The sequence below is a fragment of the Macaca mulatta genome, chromosome 1, assembly GCF_049350105.2.
Source record: "Macaca mulatta isolate MMU2019108-1 chromosome 1, T2T-MMU8v2.0, whole genome shotgun sequence".
NCBI classification, from domain to species: Eukaryota; Metazoa; Chordata; class Mammalia; order Primates; family Cercopithecidae; genus Macaca; species Macaca mulatta.
The window spans coordinates 50,642,171-50,667,832 of record NC_133406.1 but is presented as its reverse complement, the minus strand read 5'-3'; the positions used below and the strand labels follow the sequence as shown (position 1 = coordinate 50,667,832).

General features: G+C 40.2%; 1 protein-coding gene across 1 annotated transcript in view; it reads right to left on the bottom strand.

The window, feature by feature from the left end:
- The window catches only part of CDC73 (cell division cycle 73), a 140,347-nt gene extending 130,222 nt beyond the window's left edge, over positions 1 to 10,125 (bottom strand). Inside the window, 3 exon segments of the mRNA NM_001260567.1 lie at positions 2,093 to 2,162; positions 7,132 to 7,237; positions 9,962 to 10,125. Coding sequence (NP_001247496.1) covers positions 2,093 to 2,162; positions 7,132 to 7,237; positions 9,962 to 10,092 — 307 coding nt within the window. The 5' untranslated portion in view covers positions 10,093 to 10,125.
- Positions 10,126 to 25,662: the final 15,537 nt, after the last annotated feature.

The window sequence follows — 25,662 nt, the reverse complement described above, 5'->3', positions numbered from 1 at the left end:
TTTGTCTCCCTTGCATGACAGTAAGCATGTTTACATGTTTAAGACAGGGATTTGGCATTTTGCACAATGCATAATGCCTTTAAGAATAAGCATGTAATAAGTCCTTATTGAATGAGGATAGCATAGGAAGAAAGCATTCCTAATGATGATCTTTCCATTATACACAAGATTCTCTGTGGAAATCAATCTTACTGCTTAAAGCCATGCACGACAAGACAGGTATTAATGACTTAAAGGTACTACACTCCACACTCAGCAAAGTAAGATCCAATAGTTCTATTATACCAACGTGTTTGTACTCTGTAAGAGAGTAAATTAATAATTATTCATTTACTAAGAACCTACCATGCACCACTATTCTAAATGCTGGGTATTTAACAAGACAAATGACTGTCTGTCCCCTTAGAATTTACCTTCTAATGGGAACGACAGACACTATGTACATAAACAGACATATAATTTCAGGTCCATGTACCAGATTTGATGAAAAATAAATCAGGATGGCACTACATAACAACCACAGAAGGGGGAAAGAGATATTATATTTTAGAGTAGTCAGAGAAGTCTTCTCTGATGGAACAACATTTGGAAAAACATTTGAGCATGGATCTAAAAGAAATAGTAAGGGAGTGAACCATGTGATAATGCAGAGAACGAGAACTCAAGATAGAAGAGAAAGTGCAAAGGCGCTAAGATTGGCATAGCTAAAAGATAAAAAAGACTGACTGTTATGCGCAAAGGAAGACTGGTAGAAGATGAAGTCACAGAGATTTAGGCAGAGGCAAGATCACTGCCAAGGTAACAAGTATGAGTTTTATTCTAAGAGTGACACAATCAAGTTTATATACTTTTTCAAAAGCAGGACACTCTTTACTGCTAAGATTACACTATAGGAAAAAAAGAGTGGGGATCTGTGAGGAAGCTATACAATAATCTAAAAAGGAAGGATGAAATAGGGTGGGTAGAATGGTAAGAAACTGTCATACTTTTAAAGACAGAAAAAAACAACCTGCTGATAGAATGGAAGTGAGATGTGACAAAGATTTCACCAGAGTTCTGGCCTAAGCAACTGCAGGAATAGGGTACCACTACCCCTTACTAAAGTGGGAACACTGAGGAAAGAGCAGACTTGTTTTTGTTCTGTGTGAGGGCAGAAGGGAAAGAGGGAATCAGGCATTCCAGTTTCAATATGTTAAATTGTTGAATGCCTATTCAACAACCAAGGAAACATGTTCACAGTAAATTTATAAATCTGGTGCCCTGGAAGAAGTCAATGCTGAAAAAAAACTTGGAATTTTATCAGCTTATATATGATATCTAAGGCATAAAACAGAAAGAGATCACCTAGAGAATAAGGGTAAAAGAAAAGAGAAAAAAAAGATCAAGTCTTGGAAACTTCAAGAATTAGAGGTCAGGTACAGAAGTAACCAAAATAAACTGAGGGGAACAATGACTAGAAAGAGAACCAAGAATCTGGCGTTCCAAATGCCAAATGAAGAAAGGCTTTCAAAAATGAGTGGTCAACAGTGTCAAATGCTGTTGAGAGGTCAAGTATGGTACGAGAGACCAAAGGATGTAGCAATCGTTAAATCAGTGTTGACCTTACAAGGAGTGATTTTAGTGGGATGGTAAGGATGAAGGCCAGACTAGAGTGGCTTCAAGAAAGAAACAAAGGTTAAGAAGCAGCAGTGATACCACACAACCCCTTGCAAAGAATTTTACCGTATCAGGGAGAAGATAAACAAAGCAGTAAACAGTAGGAATGTGGGATCAATCTTACTGTAGGTATTCTAAAAGGGAATGATCCAGAAGAAAGTAGAAAACTGATGATGTAAGAGAGAAACAACTTACGAAGACAAAGTCTTTGAGACTGTGAAAGGAGATGGAATCCACACACAAGGAAGGGGTGACTGGCCTTAAGAGCAAAGACAGTGCATTCACTGTATAAAAAAGAGAAGAGCACATGGACAAAAATGAAGGTAGGTTAATTTTTTAGTGGAAATACAAATTCGCTTCCCACTAATCATTATTTCGTAGGAGAAAAAAGAAATAATGTCTGTTTAAGGGTGGGAACAATTTAAAAAGTACTCACACGCTTCACCATTGAGATATCCAAGTAGATCTTTTCGATCAGGTCTTCTAACCACAGGAATATTTTCAGTCTAAAGCCAAAATTTTCAATGAGATATGAAATGAATAATAATGATACACAACTTAATAAATACTAACACATAATGTCTGAATTTTATTCCAACATATCTTGATAAAATATATTTTAAATCACATTTGTAAAAAATGACTAGGCTAAAAGAACCTAATAAAAATCCTGAAAATTTATTAAACATGTTACTTTTAATAATTTTCTTACAACTTGATAAATATTAGCATGCAATTTTGGAATTTTATTTCAACATATCTTGATAAAATATATTTTAAATCACATTTGTAAAAAATGACTAGGCTAAAAGAACCTAATAAGAATCCTGAAAATTTATTAAACATGTTACTTTTAATAATTTTCTTGGCTGGGTGCGGTGGCTCACGCCTGTAATCCCAGCACTTTGGGAGGCCGAGGCGGGTGGATCACCTGAGGTCAGGAGTTCAAGACCAGCCTGGACAACATGGCAAAACCCTGTCTCTACTAAAAAGACAAAAATTAGCTGGATGTGGTGGCGCAAGCTTGTAATCCCAGCTACTCGGGAAGCTGAGGCAGGAGAATCACTGGAACCCGGAAGGTGGGGGTTTCAGTGAGCCGAGATTGTGCCACTGCACTCCGGCCTAGGCAACAGAGCAAGATTCTGTCTCTAAATAAATAAATAAATAAATAAATGTATTTATTAAATTCCAGGAAGATATACAGAAGATAATTATTATAAATAAAGCAACAGCTAGGCACGGTGGCCCACACCTGTAATCCCAGCACTGCGGGAGGCAGAGGTGGGCGGATCACTTGAGGTCAGGAGTTCGAGACCAGCCTGGCCAACATGGTGAAACCCCATCTCTACTAAAAATACAAAAATTAGGCCAGGCGCAGCGGCTCACGCCTGTAATTCCAGCACTTTGGGAGGTCGAGGCGAGTGGAAAAACGAGGTGAGGAGTTCAAGCTCAGCCTAAGCAAGATGGTAAAACCCCATCTCTACTAAAACTACAAAAATTAGCCAGGCATGGTGGCGGGCGCCTGTAGTCCCAGCTACTCGAGAGGCTGAGGCAGGAGAATCGCTTGAATCTGGGCAGCGGACGTTGCAGTGAGCTGAGATCATGCCACTGTACACCAGTCTGGGCAACAGAGTGAGACTCTGTCTCAAAAAAAAAAACAAAACAAAAATTAGCCAGGCGTGATGGCAGGCACCTATAATCCCAGCTACTTGGGAGACTGAGGCAAGACCCAGTCTCAAACACAAACAAACAGTGCAAGAAAAATTGGTAGCTGAGAGATTCCAGTGTAAATCCTTTGTTATTTTATATGTGTAACAATGAAGTAACAACAAGAACCTTTAGTATCTTTGACTAATGAGCTTATATTGAATACTTCCTATATTTCACTGCACCAAACATTCTGCTCTGATTCCTCAATGATTTAGATAAACTGTATTTAATCACTTAAAAATGAACCTTCTATTTTAAAAAGGTCAAGCTAAATTTTAGTTTCTCCTTCTGAGTTCAAAAGTTTGAGTGCAGAGTTTTCTTGTGCTTGTATTCTTTTAAACCAGTCTAGGCCAGGCATGGTGGTTCATACCTGTAATCCTAACACTCTGGGAGGTCAAGGTGGGTTGACTACTGGAGCCCAGGAGTTAGAGACCAGCCTGAGCAATACGGAGAAACTCCATCTTTTATAAAAATATAAGTTAGCCAGGCATGGTGGCAAGCGCATGCTGTCCCAGCTATAGTCCCAGCTACTCAGGAGGCTGAAGCAGGAAGACAGCTTGAGCCCGGGAGGGCAAGGCTGTGGCAAGCCAAGATCCTGCCACTGCACTCCAGCCTGGGTGACAGAGCAAGACTCTGTCTCAAAAAAAATAAATAAAAATAAACCAGTCTACATGGAACACCATAAACAGCTAAAAGATTTGGGTTAATTTTAAGTTACTGTTTCTAAGTCTAATAACTTACGTCATCATTTGGTCACTATTGAGTTATGTACACATTACAGTCCACTGAAAAAGATTACATCTACTCACACTAAAGTAGGAGCTAAGGATCAGGAATATCTGTTTTAAGAGTGGTCTGCTCAGCCAGACGCGGTGGCTCACGTGGATCACGCCTGTAATCCCAGCACTTTGGGAGGTCAAGGCAGGCGGATCAGGAGGTCAGGAGATCAAGACCATCCTGGCTAGCATGGTGAAACCCCGTCTCTACTAAAAATACAAAAAATCAGCCAGGCATGGTGGGGTGTGCCTGTAATTCCAGCTACTTGGGAGGCTGAGGCAGGAGAATCCCTTGAACCCAGAAGGTGGAGGTTGCAGTGAGCCGAGATCACGCCACTGCACTCCAGTCTGAGTGACAGAGCAAGACTCCATCTCGGGGGGGAAAAAAAAAAAAGAGTGGTCTGCGCACAAAAAACAGCAAATAACACCAAGTAATTAGGAAACAACAATCTCAACTTCACAGAACTTTGGAATTTTAGAATCCTACTCTTTCAATCTGGCAAATACTTAAGAAAAATAAGAATTAAATCTTAAGCAACTGAGGGTCCCAAGGTCCACAGAAACAATTACAGCTATCAGTTATACGTACAACCATTTCCCAAAAACAGAATCTATAAATCTAAGCCAACTATCTGAATCTTTGTTATACTAAAATGAATGACTATATCCAACACAACACTGTAAGAACTACCTAATTTAGTTTTTAAAGATCTGAGTTAAAATAACCTTAAAGAGGGAGCTGGTGCTATTTTTTCCCATTATTTCCCAAGTAGTCCCGCTCTAACTTTATTTTTTTTAATATGTAACATAAATACGTATTTCTCGCTCAGGAAAGCAGAAGCCTTATGGTTTAATACAAAGCCCACTAAATGACAGGATACTTTCTCAACTGCTATACACACACACATACACACACACACACACACACACACTTTTTCCCTGAGACAGAGTCTTGCTCTATCACTCAGGATAGATGCATTGGTACAATCATGGCTTACTGCAGCCTCGACCTCCTGGGCCCAGTGATCCTCCCACCTCAGCCCCTTGAGTAGTTAGCTGGGAGTATAGGTGCACACTACCACGCCTGACTAACTTTTTTCTATTTTTTGTTTTGACAAAGTTTCCCTATGCCGCCCAGGTTGGTCTTGAACTCCTGAGCTCAAGTGATCCTCCCACCTCAGCCTCCCAAAGTGCTGGGACTACAGGCATGCACCACCACACCCGGCTTTTAGTTGCTTCAAATAACAAGTTACTGTTTGAAAGATACATAAGCCAGAAACCTTAACTATTTCTAGTTGGGAGCAAGGTTAGCGTTATAAAAGTTAAGTTTCACACAGCTTAATGTGACCCAGCAACTGTGTTAGGTAAATCAAAAAGCAGCTCCAGTGATGACAGACACAATGATGTTTAAAAAAATTGTTTTAAGAACTATAAGAAAAGTTTAAGAAAATTGTTTTAAGAACTATAAGAAATGAGAAAAAGCAGTTATTTATAAATACATTTCATACTTAATTTTAAGTATATACTTGTAAGTTAGCAAAAGGAACAAATATTAAAAGCAGACTTTTATTTCAATTATATCTTCAAAAAAATTATATGTTCAACTCTACCAAAAATAATCTGAGGGAAAAGCTCATTTTAAAAAATTAAATATCTTTTAAGCCATTTTATGTGGGCATTATAGCACTTTTCCATGTCATACAGCTATCCTATCCAAATAAATCTGAATCTTATTTACTTATCAATTATAATATACTGCTATAATTTAGGTCTTAATGATACTTCCCTACAGATGAAGAATCTCATCATCATAGTTTATGAAATCAGTTCTTTTCAAGTTGTTTCCAAAGATTTCCTCTGAGTAATAAATTTTCAAACACTGAGAAAGCAAGCAAAACTAAAAACAAATGAACTTCTCCAGAGTATTAAAACAGCTGCACAAAACTGATTCAGAAAGAATTTTTTTAAATGTCTGCTAATCTTGATCCTTACAACCAAAAAAAAGTTTTCTTGAGATTAAACAAGAGTTCTGAAGTAACAGGGTCCTTCCACACACTTAAAAGTTTTTCTAAACATCTCTATAAATACCTTTAGCATTTTGAGTTTTCTTTTTCTTGAGATGGCATCTCACTATGTTGCCCAGGCTGGTCTTGATCTCCTAGGCTCAAGCAACCCTACCACCTTAGAGTCCCAAGCAGGTGGGATTACCAGTGTGCACTAAGAAGCCTGGCTCTAAAAATCCCTTTAAAACTTCCTTTGTTATAAACATTACCCACACTTTACATGAAAAAATATCACAGATTAAAAAGTCTATGTAAATCACACAGTAGCCTAGTTTTGACTCGCCTGGAGACATTCATACAAACCTTTCATTCTTTTGATTTGAAACCCATGAAGGAAGCTATCCATTCCAAATGATACCTACTACCATGAAGCCAAAAAAAACAAAAAGTGTTAATACAAAAACTAGTCCGACATGGTAGGCCATGCCTGTAGTCCCAGTTTCTCAGGAGACTGAGGTAGGAGGCTGGCTTGAGCCCGAGAAGGGGAGGGTGCAGTAAGCCGAGATCACACCAATGCACTCCAGCTTAGGCAACAGAGCCAGACCCTATCTCAAAAAAAAAAAGTATTAAAATGAATTATTGGCCAGGCACAGTGATTCATGCCAGTAATTCGAGCACTTTGGGAGGCTGAGGCAGGAGGATCCACTGAGGCTAGGAGTTCAAGACCAGCCTACGCCACACAGCAAGACCCCCTCATCTTTAAGAACAACAAAAAAAAATTAGCCAGATATGGTGGTACAGGCCTGTAGTCCTGGCTACTTGAAGGCTGAGGTGGGAAGATCACTTGAGCCCAGCAGTTCAAGGCTGCAATGAGCTATGATCACACCACTGTACTCTAGCCTGGGCAACAGGATCAGACCCCGTCTCTTAAATAAATAAAAATAAAACTGATAAATAAATAGATAAGTAAAATGAATTCTACTTACAGCTGCACGTCGGACATAAACAGGATGAGAAAGGTGCACATTATTAAGTAGAAATAAAATGGAATCCAATGTGTAGTACTCTCTGGGTTGGCCTTCCTTTCCAGTCCTGAAATAATTAAGGCAAGGATTTTACTCACAACTCTAATTCAACTCTTCAGGCTGGATTCATTTATCTACACAACTTTGCTATCTAACAATGAGTTCAACATAGCTACCAAAAAAAGTATAAAATCTAATAATGAATAGACTGTCATAATCACAAAAGAAACACAAAGGAAGGCAATGACAAAAAGCAAGAAATAGGGAAAATACAAAAAATTCATACTCTAAGGTACTACACACTTTTTAGAATCAGGCCCAAATTAGGCTCTGGGCTTTATCAATAGAGAAATCTAACCAGATCCATATTGAAGAGGATCCATAAGAGAAAACAATTAAACTGCTTAGAAGAAGCACAATTATCACTGGAGCTAAATGTGAAAGAAATTTATCCTATGGCTCTTGGTAAATAAGATACGGCTGAACAACATCCTTCACATTCTTACAGTAAACACAACACAGAATTTCAGGGGTATAACTGTTAGGGCATCCCTCAAATTAGACCAGTAATGTAAAACCAAAATGCTATTCTATCTGTGATAAAACAATGTAGTCTACTAACGGTGCAAGATCTCTAACGCAGGTACCAATATTACCGCATTCCAATCCTACCCTTCCTACTACATTTGTCCCTTCTGTATCTTTGAATCCATCTGAATATGGCCCACTATAATCAGCCCTAAACCTACTTTTCTAGCTTCTAGTCCCACTTTTCCTCTAAACCAATGCATTTCAAACCACACACCACTATCAATTATTGTACCATGAAACCCAATAAACAGTTAACAACCATATTTTTTCTATTTTCAGAATAGAAGAGAAAAATAATAAAATGCACTGCATGCAATAAGAAGAGTAAGCATTGTTTTGTGTTTTACATCTGTATATATTTACGTGTGTATGTGCACATATAGAAAATCAAAATAATTTCTTGGTGTGATTCACTGTTGAAAAAGTTTAAAATCTACTGTACTAAGCAATCCTTTTACACTGGCTTCACTGAATTGCTGTCAACACATTTACTTTCCAGTTCTTTATGCCTTTAAGCATACAGTTCACTCATCTTGGAAGACTTAACCCATCATTTCACCCAGAAAATTTCTATCTATTCTTTAAAGCTTATCTGTTTGTTCATTCAATCATTCAAGAAAACTTTGTTGGATGTGAACTTGCCAAAGACAATTCTATGGAACTTTCCCTAAATAACTCCAACTAGAAATGACTGCTGTCTTCACAAACTATTATAGAAATCATTTCACATCAACTTATCTGTTTAATCTCCTCTATTCAGACTAAATTAACCTCCTTTGAGGTAGAAATCAGAGTCTTAGGAATTTTTTTAATCCTCAGATTGAACCACTTCACACCCTAGGTTCTCCTTAAGCCATTGTTTAAAGAAAAAAAAATTCATTAAAAATCCAACCAAATGTAATTCTATCTATGCAAATCATTTGAAAGGGTAAAACACCAGAAACTCAGAATGTCATTTGATCAACATTTTATAAAGCTAATTAAACCATAAGACAAAAAAATTTTTAAACCAACCAACAGGCAGGGCGCGGTGGCTCACGCCTGTAATCCCAGCACTTTGGGAAGCAGAGGCGGGCAGATCATTTAAGGTCAGGAGTTCGAGACCCGCCTGACCAACATGGTGAAACCACATCTCCACTAAAATACAAAAATTAGCAGGGCATGGTGGCGGGGGCCTGTAATCTCAGCTACTCAGGAGGCTGAGGTAAGAGAATCACCTGAAGCCAGGAGGCTGAGGTTGCAGTGAGCCAAGATCACACCACTGCACTCCAGCCTGGGCGACGGAGCAAGTCTCCCTCTCAAAACTAAATAAATAAATAAATGCCAACCAACAAACTAAATTTCCCTAGTTTTTCATCGACTCTTCACAAAGCTTCCATTCAAAGAAACAAAATGAGTAGGGAAGTTCTAGCTCAAGGTTCTAATTCTACAAGCGACGCACCAATGACAGTGACATCATTAAAAAGGCCCCTAATGACTGTTAGACCCGTCTCTATAAGTTTTCCTGAATGACTTAAACTGATAAAACTTCACATGGACCAACATTCCAAAACATTTCCCTTTAAAATACACTTTCGAAAATCACACGCACCATCTATTTCTTAGATCTGAAAAGCTCACTCATTTCACCAACTCCTGAAGACCTCTTTAACACAAACTTTAGCGACTTTTCCCAATTCACCAAATTTCTTTCCGGTCCTAACTTCAGAGTTGATTCCCTTCTCTCTTCTACAGGAATAACCCCCTCCCCAACAACGAAAGGAGATGAAATAAACTAGGAGTTGCAAGGACCAGAGGAGCAGCCTGGAAGAGAGAAAAAATAAAGAACAAAAAGAGACGACCATGGCACCAGACGGTGTGCTCCTTTGTGCACCTATGTTCAGGTATCCTTGTGCACCAGCCCCACACTTCGCTGGTACACGATACCTATTGGTAAAAATTAACTGTAAAAGTCAAAAACTCCCACGGTACCTTTCCTTTGGGCTTCTCAAAAATTTAAAGGGATGAACTGCTCTAGAGCTCCGCCCCTTCTTTCCTTACCCTAAAAGTGCAACTTCTGCTCTAGAGAGAAACTTTCTTCTCCCCGAACACCCGTTTTATCCCATCCCCAGGGGAAACGGGGGGGAGGGGTTAAGAAAGAGGTCGCCTGGGGGCGCCCAACTCTGCCCTGCCACCCCTGGCACAGCCATGCCGGACTTACCCCCAAACTACATAGTTGGTCTTCACATTCTTGGGCCAGGAGAACTCCCCGAAGATCACTTCGTCTCCCTTCACCACAATCTCCTTCTTCTGGATGTTGTACTGTCGCAAGACGCTAAGCACGTCCGCCATCTTCCCCCCCCTCGCCTCCGCCGGCCCGGGGCGCCGCCGCTGCCGCCGCGCCTGCCTCCTTCTTCCCCTGTCGCCTCGCCCTCTTCCTCCTCCTCCTTCGCCGCCGCGACGAACCAACAGCAGCAGCACTAACAGCCGTCCTCGCCTACGACAGCAGCAGGGGCAGTAGCCACCCAGGCCGCCGAGGACCCCGCGCTAAAAGGCAAGGCCCCGCCGCCGGCTGCCCGCGGAGAACGCCTGACTGCGCCCCTCCAGCGCGGCACGTCCGCCGCCAGGGGGAGCCGCGATGGCCTGGAAAAGTACCCCTCCCAGACTTCAACTCGGCATGGAGCCCACTCACTCGCTGAAACGCTGAGCACTAGGGCACCGCGCCCACGTACGGCGCACGTACGGGGAACTTTGTCGGGCGCGCGCGCGCGCGGAGCACGTACCCAGTTCCCCGCGGCGCGCACCCAGCGGCGACAGGTGTGCGCGTACCTGAGCAGTGGGTCGGCACTTCCATCCGCAGCACGTGCCCTGAGTATTTAACGACCTGCCTCGGGTGCGACCAGAGGCTCCTGGGCCCCTGCTTTGGCCGGGATGGAATTTGGCAAGGATTTGTGGAACACTAGAATCACCTTCCTATCTAGATCGGACCCAGGCCTAGCCAAAGACCTCTAGGACTTAGTGATCCGGAGAAGCCCTTTTGAAAGGGTGGGGCTCTTGGGGTTGGGGTTTGGGTTGTTTGCCTTTGATGTGGAAAAAAACAAGTTTTGGTTTTTTGTTGGTTTTGAGTGGAAAAGACCGAGTCCAGCAGAAAAAAAAAAAAAAAAACAAAACAAAACAAAACACAGTTCTGGGTACTGCTGTTTGTTACTTGTTGTTTGACCTTGGTCAAGTTACATAGCTTTTCACAGCATCAATTGGTTAATGAAGAAAATGGGGTTAATACGAAGATAAAGTAAACGCGCCTAGCACGTCAATAAAATATCCTAAATGTTGGATCCTCCCTCTTCATTCTTTGGATGATGACTTTTTCCATCGCGATCCCTTCTCCCCACCAATCCCGAAGGGCTATATTCAAAAGGCTCTGTTCCAAGATGTAAATGGGAAAGTTGCTCTAACAGAAACCCCAAACGGTCCAATTTAGAACACTTCCAGACTACCCAATTTTTCTAATGGAACTCAGAAGGCTCAGTGGTGTCCTTGACATGCGTTTTAAGACGGTTAAGATAAATCAATATACTATGGCCAACCAAACACATCCTATGGGATTGTTTTATTTCTTTTACCATGTCAGAAGGAAAAAAAGAGGCAACTTTGTGATTGACATAACCAAATTCCTTGACCTGTTTTGAAAAAAAGTCAATCTTTTCACAACATAGAGGACTACAGATACAGAAGTATGTGGTTCATTTCCTATGTGATCTGTAGCCATTCTGCAACTGTGAGTTTGTGAAATTTTTTTCTGTTCCACCAATGTTTTCACCCTGTAGTATTCTCCTGAATCTCACCCAAAACACACACATTATAAAGAACTGGCTACTCTTATCTATCCCCACACTCTCTCTTCATACCTGTATCAGAGCACCCAGTACCATATTACTTCTCTTTATAGTTTACTTGCCTGCATCCACAAAACTGAAACACCATAGACCTGTGTCATCATATCCTACTGTCTAACACATTATTTAGAACATATTAGTAATAAATGGATGAATTTAATAAATTGATGGAAGCTCCTAGTAAATATCAAGTTAATACATGGATGAAAGCTTCTAATAAATGCTGAAGTAATAAATGGAAAGATAAGCTCAAGGAAGCCAAGATTTCATGATTAAGAGGGCTGACTATAGTCCCTTCAAATGATACTTAATTTTATTTCATACTCAAATAATGATTGAAGTCTCTCTTTTGTATGTTTTTTAGGTTAATGAATTTAAAAAGTGGTAAGGTAAGTCATTAGTAATTTGTTGCTTTTAACAGTTAAAGCATTGATATTTGTAGATCATTTTTTCCTGACCAGCCTGGGCAACATACCTAGACCCTGTGTCTAAAAAAGCAATTGTAGATCATTTTTGTTTTTATATAAGTACTCTTATAATTGCCCTACCAATACTGGTTCATCAGAGGATGTCAAAATACAATAAAAGGCAAGATTAATGGTAGAGCTGAAAATTTTAAAAATTAATTTAAAAAAACAGAAAAATAATGTGGTTTCTTTGTCTTGGGCAAAAGCAGTCCACATCTCCAGATATTAGCTCCTGAAGAATTCCTAAAAATCTTTAGTTTTAGGTCTTCTGTTAGAATAAATGCCCAGCAATCAGAAGAAAGTGGTATGTTTAGTTGGAAACGATGGATCCAACATCATTACCTCGGAGTTTAAACCACTACCTCAATTGCTAACAGTACCCGATAAGGTTATTTCCACCAATGCTCAAGAGCAGTTTTATTCTGGTTCCTTTTCCAAAGGACCAAATCCCCAGGTTTTAGATCAATCAAAGTCTGTTTAGGCAAGTATTTTGAAAATGCACTTGAACCTACTAGTGATAATTTGGCAGGTATGATAAGTCTCATGAAGCATTTATTTATATTACTCTGTAATGGTAGAACCTAGGATTGGAAGTAAAATTTTCAAATACATGGGTAGAGGGAGGCTGTTAATTCAAGAAGAGATAATCTGTGGGTTCCAGAAGGGGTTGATTTATTGTCATCAATCAATCATGACTAATGGCAATTTGAAGGGCCATGAAATTTCTGTTTGTTGAATGTGTTGATAATTTTAGTTTTAGGACTCTGTTAGTTCTCTTTACTTTTCCTAAAGTTTGAGGGAAATCAGTGTGTAGAGTTATAGCTCCCTAGCAAGGAAAAACCTCAGTCCATCCAGAGAGTAAGCAAACAACAACATAGTCATAGTTTATTCCAGGGAATTATTATGGGTTGGGTACTTTAGGAGGGTTAATTATTTATTTGATGTATTTGATATATACAGGCTTATTCAGATTGTTTCTTCTTGTGTGAGTTTTGGCAGATTGTGTCTTTCAAGGGGTTCCGTTTTATCTAGGTTATGAAATTAGTGAGATATAGTTGTTCACAGCATTTGTTATTATCCTTTTAATGTTCATGTCATCTGTAGAAATGTCCCCTCTTTTATTTCTGATTTTAGTAATTTGTGTCCTCTCTCTTCTTAGCGTGGCTAAAAGGTTCCTTGATTTCGTTGACCTTTTCAAAGAACCAGCTTTTGGTGTGATTACTGATTTTTTTACTTTCAGTTTTACCAGTTTATGCTTTAACTTTTATTATTTCTTTTCTTTTGCTTACTTTAGATTTAATTTGCTCTTCTCTTTCTAGTTTCCTTAGGTAGAAGTTTAGATTATTGATTTTTAGGTCTTTCTTCTTTTCTAATGTATACATTCAATGCTACAAATTTCCCTCTAAACATTACTTTGCTTCCTCCCATACACTTTGGTAAGTTATGTTTTTATTTTCTTGTAGCTCAAAATATTTTAAATTTTATCTTGAGATTTCTTCTTTGACTTATGTGTTATTTAGAAGTGGATTGTTTAAACTCGACATATTTTGGAATTTTCTAGCTATCTTCCTATTACTGATTTCTAGTTTAATTTCATTGTGGTCTGAGAGTAGATATTGTATGATTTATATAATTTTAAATTTGCTAAAGTGTGTTTTATGGCCCAAAATGTGGTCTGTCATGGCGAATGTTCCTTGCATGTTTAGGAAGAATGTTTATTCTGCTGCTGTTGAATAGTCTATAGATAGCAACTCTATTAAGATGACCGATGGTGTTGTTGAGTTCAATTACGTCCTTATTGATTTTCTGCCTGCTAGTTCTGTTCATATCTGATACAGGGGTATTGAAATCTTCCACTATAATAATGGATTCATCTATTTTTCCTTGTAGTTCCATCAGTTTTTTGCCTTATATAATTTGACTCTCTGTTGTTAAGCACGTACACGTTAAGGATTGTTCTGTCTTCTTGGAGGATTGACCCTTTATCATTACGTAATGCTCTTCTTTATGCCAACAAACTTTTCTTGCTTTGAAGTCTGCTCTGTCTAAAATTAAAATAGGTACTCCTATTTTTTTTATTAGTGTTAGCATGATGTATTTTTCTCCGTTTATTTACTTTTTATCTATAGGCGTATTTATATTTAAAGTGGGTTTCTTGTGGACAACATAGAGTTGGGTCTCATATTTTTGAACCACTCTGACAATCTCTTTTCATTGTTGCAGTTAGACCATTGATGTTCAAAGTGATTATTGACAAATTTAGACTAATACTTACTGTATTCGTTATTGCTTTCTATTTGTTGCCTTTGTTCTCTGTTCCTATGTATGTCTGCCACAATTTTTCTGCTCTGTGTATGTGTGTGTGTTAGAGACAGACAGGGTCTTGCTCTGTAATCCAGGCTGGAACCTAATGGTATGATCACAGCTCACTGTGGCTTCAAACTCCTGGGCTCCAGTGATCCTCCCAGTGAAACCTCTAGAGTAGCTGAGACTACAGATTTACACCACCACACCCAGCTAAATTTTAAATTTTTTATAGAGACAGGGACCCACTTTGTTTTTCAGGCTGGTATCAGATTCCTAGGCTCAAGCAATCCTCCTGCCTCAGCCTCCCAAAATGCTGAGATTATAGGCCTGAGCCCCTCTGCCCAGCTGTTTGGGGTTTTAATTGAGCATTTTATATGTTTGCATTTTGTCTCTCTCCCTCCCTCCCTCCCTCCCTCCCTCTCTCTCTCTCTCTTTCTTTCTCTTTCTCTCTTTCTCTCTCTCTCTGTCTGTCCCTTTCTTTCTTTCTTTGTTTTTGAGGTGGAGTCTCACTCTGTCACCCAGGCTGGAGTGCAGTGGCACGATCTTGCCTCACTGCAGCCTCCCTCTCCCAAGTTCAAATGGTTCTCCTGCCTCAGCTTCCCGAGCAGCTGGGATTACAGGTATGCACCACCACACCCAACTAATTTTTTGTATTTTTAGTAGAGATGGGGTTTCACCATGTTGGCCGGGGCTGGTCTCAAATTCCTGACCTCAGGTGACCTACCCACCTTGGTCTCCCAGAGTGCTGGAATTCCAGGTGTGAGCCACTACAATCGGCCAATTTGAAGAGTTTAAAAGTCTTTATTGCTTCAAATATTTCTTCTTTTTCTTTCTTCTCCTTCTGATATTCCCATCATATGTACATTATACCTTTTATAGTTGTCCCACAGTCCTTGAATATTCCGTTCTGGTTTTTTTGTTTTGTTTTGTTTTGTTTTGAGATGGAGTCTCGCTCTGTCACCCAGGTTGGAGTGCAGTGGCGCACTCTCGGCTCACTGCAACCTCCGCCTCCGCGGTTCACGCCATTCTTCTGCCTCAGCGTCCCAAATATCTGGAACTACAGGCGCCTGCCACCACACCCAGCTAATTTTTATTTTATTTTATTTTTTAGTAGATATGGGGTTTCACCGTGTTAGCCGGGATGGTCTCGATCTCCTGACCTCGTCATCCGCCCATCTGGGCCTCCCAAAGTTCTGGGATTACAGGACTGAGCCACCGCGCCCGGCCCAGTTCTGTTTTTTCAATCTTTGTTCTCTTTGCTGTTCAGTTTTGGAGTTTTCTGGTGAGAGATCCTTTAACTTGGAGATTCTTTCCTCAGCCATTTCGTTCTACTAATAAGCCCACCAAAGGCGTTCATCATTTCTCTTATAGTGGTGTTTGTTTGTTTGTTTGTTTTTAATCTCTAGCATTTTTTTTTCCAGGATTTTCATTCCTCTGCTTACATTGCCCATCTGTTCTTGCATACTGTCTACTTTATCCACTAAGACCCTTAGCATATTCATCATTGTTTTAAATTCCTGGTCTGATAATTCCAACATCTCTGCCCATGTCTGGTTCTGATGCTTGCTCTGTCTCTCCAAATTCTGTTTTTTTTTTCCTTTTAGTATGTAATTTTTTTCTTAATATCTGGACATGATATACCAGGGGAAAGGATAGACCAGGTGCTGTAAATAGGTCTTTAATAATGTGGTGGTAAGTTGTGGGGGAGAACAAGTGCTCTGCAGTTCTATGATTAGGTCACAGTCTTTTAATGAACCTATGCCTCTGGACTGTGGACTTAGTTCCCTCCTGCTTCCACCCTTAGTTGGGACAGGCTAGCTCAAGCAGGCTAGACTTGGTGTTTTCCTTCCCCCAAGTCACTGAGGCTCTGAAAAAAACTCCAACAGGTTAGACTCTAGTTAACTAGTTTTTGCTGAGGGCAGGCCTTGTTAAGAATAACATAGTCGGCCAGGCGTGGTGGCTCACGCCTGTAATCCCAGCACTTTGGAAGGCCGAGACGGGCGGATCACGAGGTCGGGAGATGGAGACCACCCTGGCTAACACGGTGAAACCCCGTCTCTACTAGAAATACAAAAATTAGCCCGGCGTGGTGGTGGGCGCCTGTAGTCCCAGCTACTCAGGAGGCTGAGGCAGGAGAATGGCGTGAACCCAGGAGACGGAGCTTGCAGTGAGTGGAGGTCGCACCACTGCACTCCAACCTGGGCGACAGAGCGAGACTCGTCTCAAAAAAAAAAAAAAGAATAACATAGTCCTCTAGTCTATTTCAGAATGATTCATTTTCCCTCCCCCTGCTGGAAACAAGTGGGGATTTTCCTAACATACTTACTGTGAGAACCAAGTCAAGCTTCTGGGTCAGATGAGTCACAAAATTGTGAGTCCCCTACACCCACTTGACTGGATCCCCCTGGAATTTTTAACTCTCAGACTTGACCACACTAAGCATCCAGCAATTCACTGATTACAGTTTAGAAGTTCGTATCCTGGCACTGGTTCTGTGGCCATTTCTGCTTATGAGTCTCTGCTCAGGTAAGCTGTGAATCCCTGTACTCATCTGTCTGTCTCTCCAATATTGGGGGCAGTGTTTGCCCTGTATCTTCCTGTCTTTCACCGATCTAAGAAAAGTTGATTTTTCAATCTATTCAGTTTTTTTTTTTAATGTTACGACAAAATGACAACTTCCAAATTCCTTACATATGGAAATAAATATATATGTTTTTTACTTAGAAACTGTTGAGGCTTCAAAACATTGTTTATTAATTAAATTAATCATTTGTATAATGTCTTGAACGTAGTTAAGGATCTGAAATTTACCACATTTGCTCTCACAGTGAATACTTATTGTAGCACTGTAAGAATTTTATAAAATTTACCCCTAAAAAGATATTATTACTCTCGCATTGCATGAATACAATTACAAATATTTTATTTATATATGTATACACACATATTTACATTTATATATGGAAATTTAAACATGTCATAGAAGCAATGATAATTTATTTTACTCATAAAACCAACATAGGAAATATAGGAAGTTTAAATCATGAGAAGTTTAACTGTGGTCCTGTTCAAAACAAAATATTGTATTGACATTACTTTTATATGGTATTGAAATTTAAAGATTCTGAATCATGCTAAAAGTTCTTCTTTTATCTTGGAAATAACTAAGGACTTGTCTTTTTACCTTGTAAGTACGGTAACAAGGGCTATTCAGTAAATTCAGGGCTCACAAAATAAACACAAAGAGTTTGGTGGCCTTTTTAGTGTATGTGCTGCCAAAATGAGTACTTTGATGACTTTTTTGTTTGCTTTTACATGATCGTTTATCTAAACTATGTATTCTTAGAGTGAGCACACAATGACTGAATGTTTTGGTTCTTTGTTTTGTTTTTTGATTGGTTAATCTTTAGAATTTTCTAAAAGAGGAATAAAACAGAAAGAGAAACAGAACAAGATGAGAGAGTTGACTTCAGATAAATATAAAATTACCACCTTAAAAGGCTAATTATGCTTTCTCTGAGAAAAAGAGAAAGTTTAGATATGGAAATATTCATTTTAACATGTACACACACAAAAGAGCATTATAATAGCTGATTTAAAGAACAACTTGGGACCTGGACAATTTTATCCACCCGTACAGTGAAAAACCCAACACTTATTTATTTTCAAAGTAAGAACACAGGATGTCTCCTACATTAAATGAAATACTCTCTTTTTTAGATAAACAAGAAAATTTCCTCATGAAGGCTTCCTCACTTTTTGCTCTAAAGCACCTCTCATATGAACAATCTTATTCTTGTCAAAAATAGCTAAAGTGGGTATTATAATCCCAAATTGTCTCTGGTAAAACTGTACCAGTTAGATAAACATACAAGTTAATATTATAGTGTGAAAACATAAGAGAAGTATGTTTTGTCAAGAAGGAAGCAGGTTTTAATTAAGAAGGCCCTATGAGTACTGCAATCTTCCCTAAAATGGCATTTGTGTAACTCATGTCTTTATAAATTGGCCAAAGGTTAATGGTCACCAAACATGGGGTGGACAAACCTCCTGATTCCAAGCAGATAAAATGAAACAAAGTATGAACACAAAGACAAAATTAAGGAGGATGTCTTTGTATAATTTGTAATGGAGACTCAAGGCAAAGTTGGTTCAAAGACTGCGGTCTGAGGAGATCTTCTGAACTTCCCAGCCCCCAGGGCGAGCACAAGGATAGAACTGTAGGGCCTTTGCCTGGTATCTTCTTGTAGACTTTTTCTGTAAAGTTGACAAATTGGTAAGCAGACAGACCATAAAAGGAACTGCTAGAAGACTAGACAACAGTTTCGCCAAGGAACGTTACAAGTCTGATCAGATAATGGAAGGATGCCAGGGTACCTCATTCCTAAGAAAACAAAATAAAATTCAATGTGAAGAACTTCAATAAAATATTGGAGCTCAATTCAGTATAAACTTACCTCCTCCCTGTGTGCCTGGGGGCCTCAATCAGGAGAAGACACAAGATTCCAGATGTGATGTCCACACTAGAGAGTTCAGGATCTTAGCCTGCAGCAGCGAGGTCTCAGCTGAATCTTGGTGGAAACTTCACTTCTGTCAATGACTTGCAAACAAATATCATCAGGGGCACACTGTAGGCAGAGTTAGTTCACCTCAGGCCCTGAGCATTCCTGCATGTTCTTGCTGTGGATGCCAAATTGCAGAACTATCTTTCTGCTGATTCTGAGTAGTTGCTGTAGCTCATCACATAGGTAACTAAATACATGAAGGTAGCCGCAGCATTGAGACAGCCATGTGGGAAGGAGTCCCTGGAGAAACTCCAACCAGCCTGCCCACAGAGGTGGAGCCGCAGGAAGTTCATGATGTTTGCAGCAGCGGGGAGCCTGGCCCCATCTCTTCTGTGTGGAAACTGGGGGATTTGAACTGCTGAGTAGGAAGTGCTCTAGCAGGGACTCTGGCCTAGCAAGAGTCCCTGTTTCCCCATTTTCTTCCTTTTCACTCGATAAAACCCTATCTTACTCACCATTCAAATTGTCTGTGAGCCTGCATTTTCATGGCCATGGGACAAGGAACCCCGTCTTTAGCTGAACTAAGGAAAAGTCCTGCAACATCATGACTACTGCTCATTCACCAGGTGAAGAGGACTGGCTTGATTGCATCTTGCTGCAATATTCGTTCCTAGACCTTTGGCCCTGGGTAATTATCTTAAAAAATAACCCACTATGGGGGCCGGGCACGGATTACAGGGCTGGGATTACAGGCTCACGCCTGTAATTCCAGTACTTTGGGAGGCCAAGGTGGGCAGATCAGATTGAGACCATCCTGGCCAACTTGGTGAAACCCTGTCTCTACTAAAAATACAAAAATTAGCTGTGGTGACATGTGCCTGTAGTCCCAGCTACTCGGGAGGCTGAGTCAGGAAAATCACTTGAACCTAGGAGGAGGAGGTTGCAGTGAGCCAAGATGGCGCCACTGCACTCCAGCCTGGCAACAGAGCGAGACTCTGTCTCAAAAAAAAAAAGAAAAGAAAAGAAACAAAAACACTGTGGGTCGGGTGCAGTGGCTCATGCCTGCAATCCTGACACACTAGTAGGCCAAGGCAGGCAGATTGCGTGAGTCCAGGAGTTTGAGACCAGTCTGGGCAACATGGCGAAACCCCATCTCTACAAAAAGTACAAAAATCAGACTGGTCTGGTAGTGTGTACCTGTATTCCCAGCTACTTCGATGGGGCTGAGGTGGGAGGATGGCTTGAGCCTGGGAGATCAAGGCTACAGTGAGCTGAGATCATGGCACTGCACTGCAGCCTGGGTGACAGAGTGAGACAGTGTCTCAAAAATAATAATAATAATAATAGTAATAATAATAATAATAACAACCCACTATATACTGCTGTCATCTGACCGCCCATGCCTCCCTGTTGGAACTGCGGCTCAGGAAACCAGGGCAAATATGTTGACACTCTGGTTACTGCTTTCAGTAATAAAGCCCTTCATTGTTGATCCAAGTGTGTTGTCTCTGTGTCAGCATTCATGAAACTTGCAAAAACTAATCTGTCAGCTTGCAAGGAGAATAAAATCTCTGATTCTTCACAGTTCTTGATCAGGAGGTGGCAAATTCTTTTCTGTAAAGAGCTGAATATTAAATATTTTCGGGTTTGTGGCCACATAAGGGCTCTGTCAAGTATTTTTCTGTATTGGTTTGTTTTGAAACAACTCTTTAAAATGTAAAAATTTCCAGGTGCGGTAGCTCACAGCTGTATCCCAGCACTTTGGAAAGCTGAGGTGGCAGGGTGGCTTGAGCCCAGGAGTTTGAGCGCAGCCTGAGCAGCATAACAAGACCCCATCTCTACAAAAACTAAAACATTAGCTGGGCATGGTGGCACACATCTGTAGTCCCTGCTACTCGGGATGCCGAGGTGGGAGGATTGCTTCAGCCCAGAAGGTCGAGGCTGCAGTGAGCTGAGATTGCACCATCGCACTCCAGCCTGGGCGACAGAGCAAAGACTCTGTCTCAAGGGAAAAAAAAAAAAAAGAAGTAATAATCTTTCTTAGCTTTTAGGCCGTACAAAAACAGACCACAGATAGGATTTGGCTCCAGTTTGCTGACCCCTGCTTTTAACACACATTTTTTAGTCAAACAAAGTTAAGTTTATTGACTGTTTGCTATAATTGAGACCACATATTATGTGTATCTGTGTGGTATTTCTGTAAGAAGGTGTTAGACTAGACCTGTTCAGTTTTGGTGTTGTAGAAGGTAATTTTGGAAAGCATTCAGTGATATGGGGCTTTGCTCTGTATTGGTTCCTATCACAAAGCGAGGGCAATTTTATGATTGGGTCTCTTAATTTTCTCTAGAATAGAGATCGGTAAACTTTTTCTGGAAAGGGTCAGATAAAAAATATTTTAGGCTTTTGTGAGCTACATATGGTTTCATTCATATATTCTTCTTTGTTTAACTCTTTAAAAAATGTTTAAACTATTCTAACACAAGGTTTGTTAAAACATGGGTCAGGAGTTACTTCCTCGGATATGCCTTCCCAAATTCTCAAATTCAGTGTAGATTCCCCTCCCATGTATTCTAGATTTTTATGAATGCTAGATTCATTTCTATACTGTTCACTACAATGCCTGGCATATGGTGGACACATAATGTTTATTGAACGCAGGAATAGGAGTTTATTTGTGGAATCCCATCACTTAATGGTGCGAGACAATATAGGAATGAGAAATGGCCAGACTATATATAACAACAGAATTCTGACTCATAACTGCTGCAGCAAACAGATTTGGCCTGCAGAGTTGTATTTTTCTTTATTTAGAAGGTGGGAAGAATGAAGTGAGGCTAAAACTGTAAGTGGCAAAGAAGTAGAAGTCATTCAAAGTGGTCATTTGGGGATCTGTGTTAAGCTATGATTATTACTGATTGGTCTTGTTTTGCCTTATTTTGTTTTTTAGAGACAGAGTCTTGCTCTGTTGCCCAGACTAGAGTACAGTGGTGATCATAGCTACTGCAACCTCAGACTCCTGGGCTCAAGCGATCCTCCCACCTCAGCCTCCCAAGTAGCTGGGACTATAAGCACACACCTGGCTAACTTTTTATTTTGTGTAGAGACAGGGTCTCCCTTTGTTACCTAGGCTGGTCTCAAACTTCTGGCTTTAAGCAATCCTCCTGCCTTGGCCCCCCAAATTGCTGGAATTATAGATGTGAGCCCCCATACCCAGTCCTTGTTTTGTCTTGATTCATTATGGTCACAGAGTGGTTTTATCTGGTTGTTGGTACTCTGAATTTATTTTTATTTAACAGGAGAACGTAATGATCTAGCTGTTAGTGCCCGTCCAGACTCTGAATGGCAGAGGCTGCTCTTCACTTTGTCTATAAGTAGGGGGAGTTGAACAGACTTCTATCACTACTGCAGTCCTGACTATGCCCATATCAGATCCCCTATCAGATAGCAAACAGCTTGATAGGTCTTTGTTCAGTGTTTGGACCACGTAGTGGAGCTTTGGTAACATGGGTACTAGAGATTTGTGATTAAATCTCATTACCATCACTGTTAAGTATAGCCTTGTGTGGGAATTTTACAGAGAAAAGGACTTAGAGACTTACTGAATTGAAACTTATGTCTCAGGAACTCTAAGGATATAAGTAATTTAAAAAAAAGAAATGGAACAATAGTTTTTTATGTTGAATAAAATAACAATTGAATATTGTATTGGTCAGGGTTCTCCAGAGAAATAGAATATATATAAAGAGATTTATTGAAAAGAATTCACTCACATGATTATGGAGGCTGGCAAGTTTAATATCTGCTGAACCAATGTCCTAGTTGGAGTCCAAAGGCCAGAAAGCTTCTGCAGAATCAAGGAGATTCAATTGTCCAGTTTGAAGGCCATCAGGCAGGAAGAGCTAATATTCAGTTCCAAGGCCATCCAGCAGGAGAATTCTTTCGTACCTGGAGGACAGTCATCATTTTGTCCTATTCAGACCTCCAACTGATTTGATAAAGCCCACACACATTATGGAGGGCAATCTGCTTTACTCGGTCTTCAAATTTAAATGTTAATTTCTTTCCAAAATGTCCTCACAGAAACACCTAGTGGCCAAATACCTGGGCATCCATAGTCTGGTCAAGTTGACACATAAAACTAACCATTACCTATATTGGGTTTTGTTTGGTTTTGTTTTGGTTTTTTTTTCAGAATTTAGTTGAGCTTGACTCAACATGCATCTCCTAGCATAAATTGTACCTGTATTGATAATTGTTCTAAGGTGCTCCAATAATATAGGGATCTGTTGGGGCTGTGGGATGATGGTCTGATCTCAGTCTGGTTGGCTACTGGTACAGCAGAAAAATAACATGTTGAATTTCCAATGAAAAGAAGCAGCAAACGCAATTCACTAAAAACTTTAAAGAATGTCTAATAAATAGCCTTTACCAAACCAAGAAAAGAAAGTAGAGGGCAGTAAAAGTAAGGCATATGACAGAAATAGATTTGTTGGTTTATTTGCTTTTCAACACGGATTTTAAAATATGGAAACACAGATCTAAGTCATGCTTGCTTTTTTAAACCAACAAACTACAATTTCGAACATGGCTAAATTACAAATCAGATTAAATAAAAAATATTCTGTATGGAAAGCATGTAATAGCTTTTGTCTTCGGCCTCACCACCTGGAGCGCTCTTCCCCTTCCCTTCTCCCTCTGTCCCCACCTTGTCTGCCTAACTCTTACTCTTGTTAAAACCTTAGGTTACAAGTTCTTATTCTGCCATTCCTTCCCAAATATCAATTTCAATTTAGGTTTTCCTCTTATGTATTATCCTACATTTTCATGAATGCTAGTGTCATTTCTGTGCTGTTCACTACAGTGCCTGGCACATGGTGGGCACATAAAATTTATAGAATGCAGGAACAAGAGGGTAACTATGGAATCCCATCATTTAATGGTGAGGGACTGAATATATAAATGGATAATGGGCAGAACATATATGACAATAAAACTCTGACTTCGAGCAAACAGACCAGAACAATTAGAACTTGGTTAATGACTACCAGCTTTCCAAATATGCTCCTCAAACCAGTTACATAGGATGCTTCCCTTCCAGTTGGCCTGCCTTCACTTCTTCATGCCAGCAACTTCCTTTTTTTTTTGAGATGGAGTCTCACTCTGTCACCCAGGATGCAACGCAGTGGCGCCATCTTGGCTCACTGCAACCTCCCCCTCCGGGGTTCAAGCAGTTCTCCTGCCTCAGCCACCAGAGTAGCTGGGAGTACAGGCATGTGCCACCATGCCTGGCTAATTTTTTTGTATTTTTAGTAGAGACGGGGTTTCACTATATTGGCCAGGCTGGTCTCGAACTCCTGACCTTGTAATCCACCTGCCTCAGCCTCCCAAAGTGCTGGGATTACAGGCATGAGCCACCACTTTTAAAATGCACAACCTGATATTTTGATACATGTATATGTCTTAGTCCATTTTCTATTGCTTATAACAGAATATCTGAAGCTGAACAATTTGTATATAAAGTATTTCTTACAGTATTGAATGCTGAGAAGTGCAAGGTCAAGAGGTCACATCTGGTAATGACCTTCTTGCTGGTGGGAACTCTCTGCAGATTCCTCAAGCCGTGTAGGACATCATGGGACAAGGGAGCGGAGAACTCTGTTTTATAAAGTTGCCAGTTCTACTCCCATGATCACCCGTTAATCCATTCATTCATGTTCCAGCTCTCATGCCCAGCCATCTCTCAAAAGCCCCACCTCTCAACACTGCCACATTGGAGAGTTTCAACATATGCGTCAGAGGGGACAAACATTCATTCCCAAGCATGATACACTGTATAATAACTATCAAAATCAAGCTAATTAACATAGCCACCACCTTTCACATTTATCATTTTCTTTTCTATTTCCTTTTCTTCTCTTTCTTCCTTTTTCTTTCTCTTTCTTTCCAGACAGAATCTCACTCTGTCGCCCAAGTTGGAGTGCAGTGACGCAGTCTTGGCTCACTGCAACCTCTCCCTCCCAGGTTCAAGTGATTCTCCTGCCTCAGCCTCCGGAGTAGCTGGGATTACAGGCGCGTGCTACCGTGCCCTGCTAATTTTTGTATTTTTAGTTGAGATGGGGTTTCATCATATTGGCCAGGCTGGTCTTGAACTCCTGATCTCAGCTGATCCGCCCATCTCAGCTTCCCAAAGTGCTGGGATTACAGGTGTGAGCTACCGCACCCAGCCCCATTTTCTTTCTTTGTGGGCAGGTGTGAGAACACAAGATCTACCCTCTTAGCAAATTTCAAGCATACATTGCGATTTTCCTAACTATAGTCATATTGCTGTACTTTAGCTCTGTAGAACTTACCTGTCTCATATAATTGAAACTCTGTACCCTTTGACCAACATCTCCCCACTTCTGCCTTCCCCCAGGCCCTGGCAACCACCGTTCTACTGTCTGCTGACATATTTCTTAACTTGCTATTGCAGTCATCACAACTGTGACCAAAAATAATTATCACTTCTGTAGCTACCCCATGAAGCACAAATAACGTTGAAAATTATCAATATATTTATTAATATATTATGCTGAATTCAAGCATAACACTTTGTTCTGAAGTACTTACATTCTGAAATCCTTAAAAAAATCTGTACAGTGAATTCTGTGCTTGATATAGTCCATCTATACTGTATTAAAATTAAATTGTAACATGATCAGTTCACCTCATAATGATCTTTATTTTGTAAAACAATTTGAGATAATG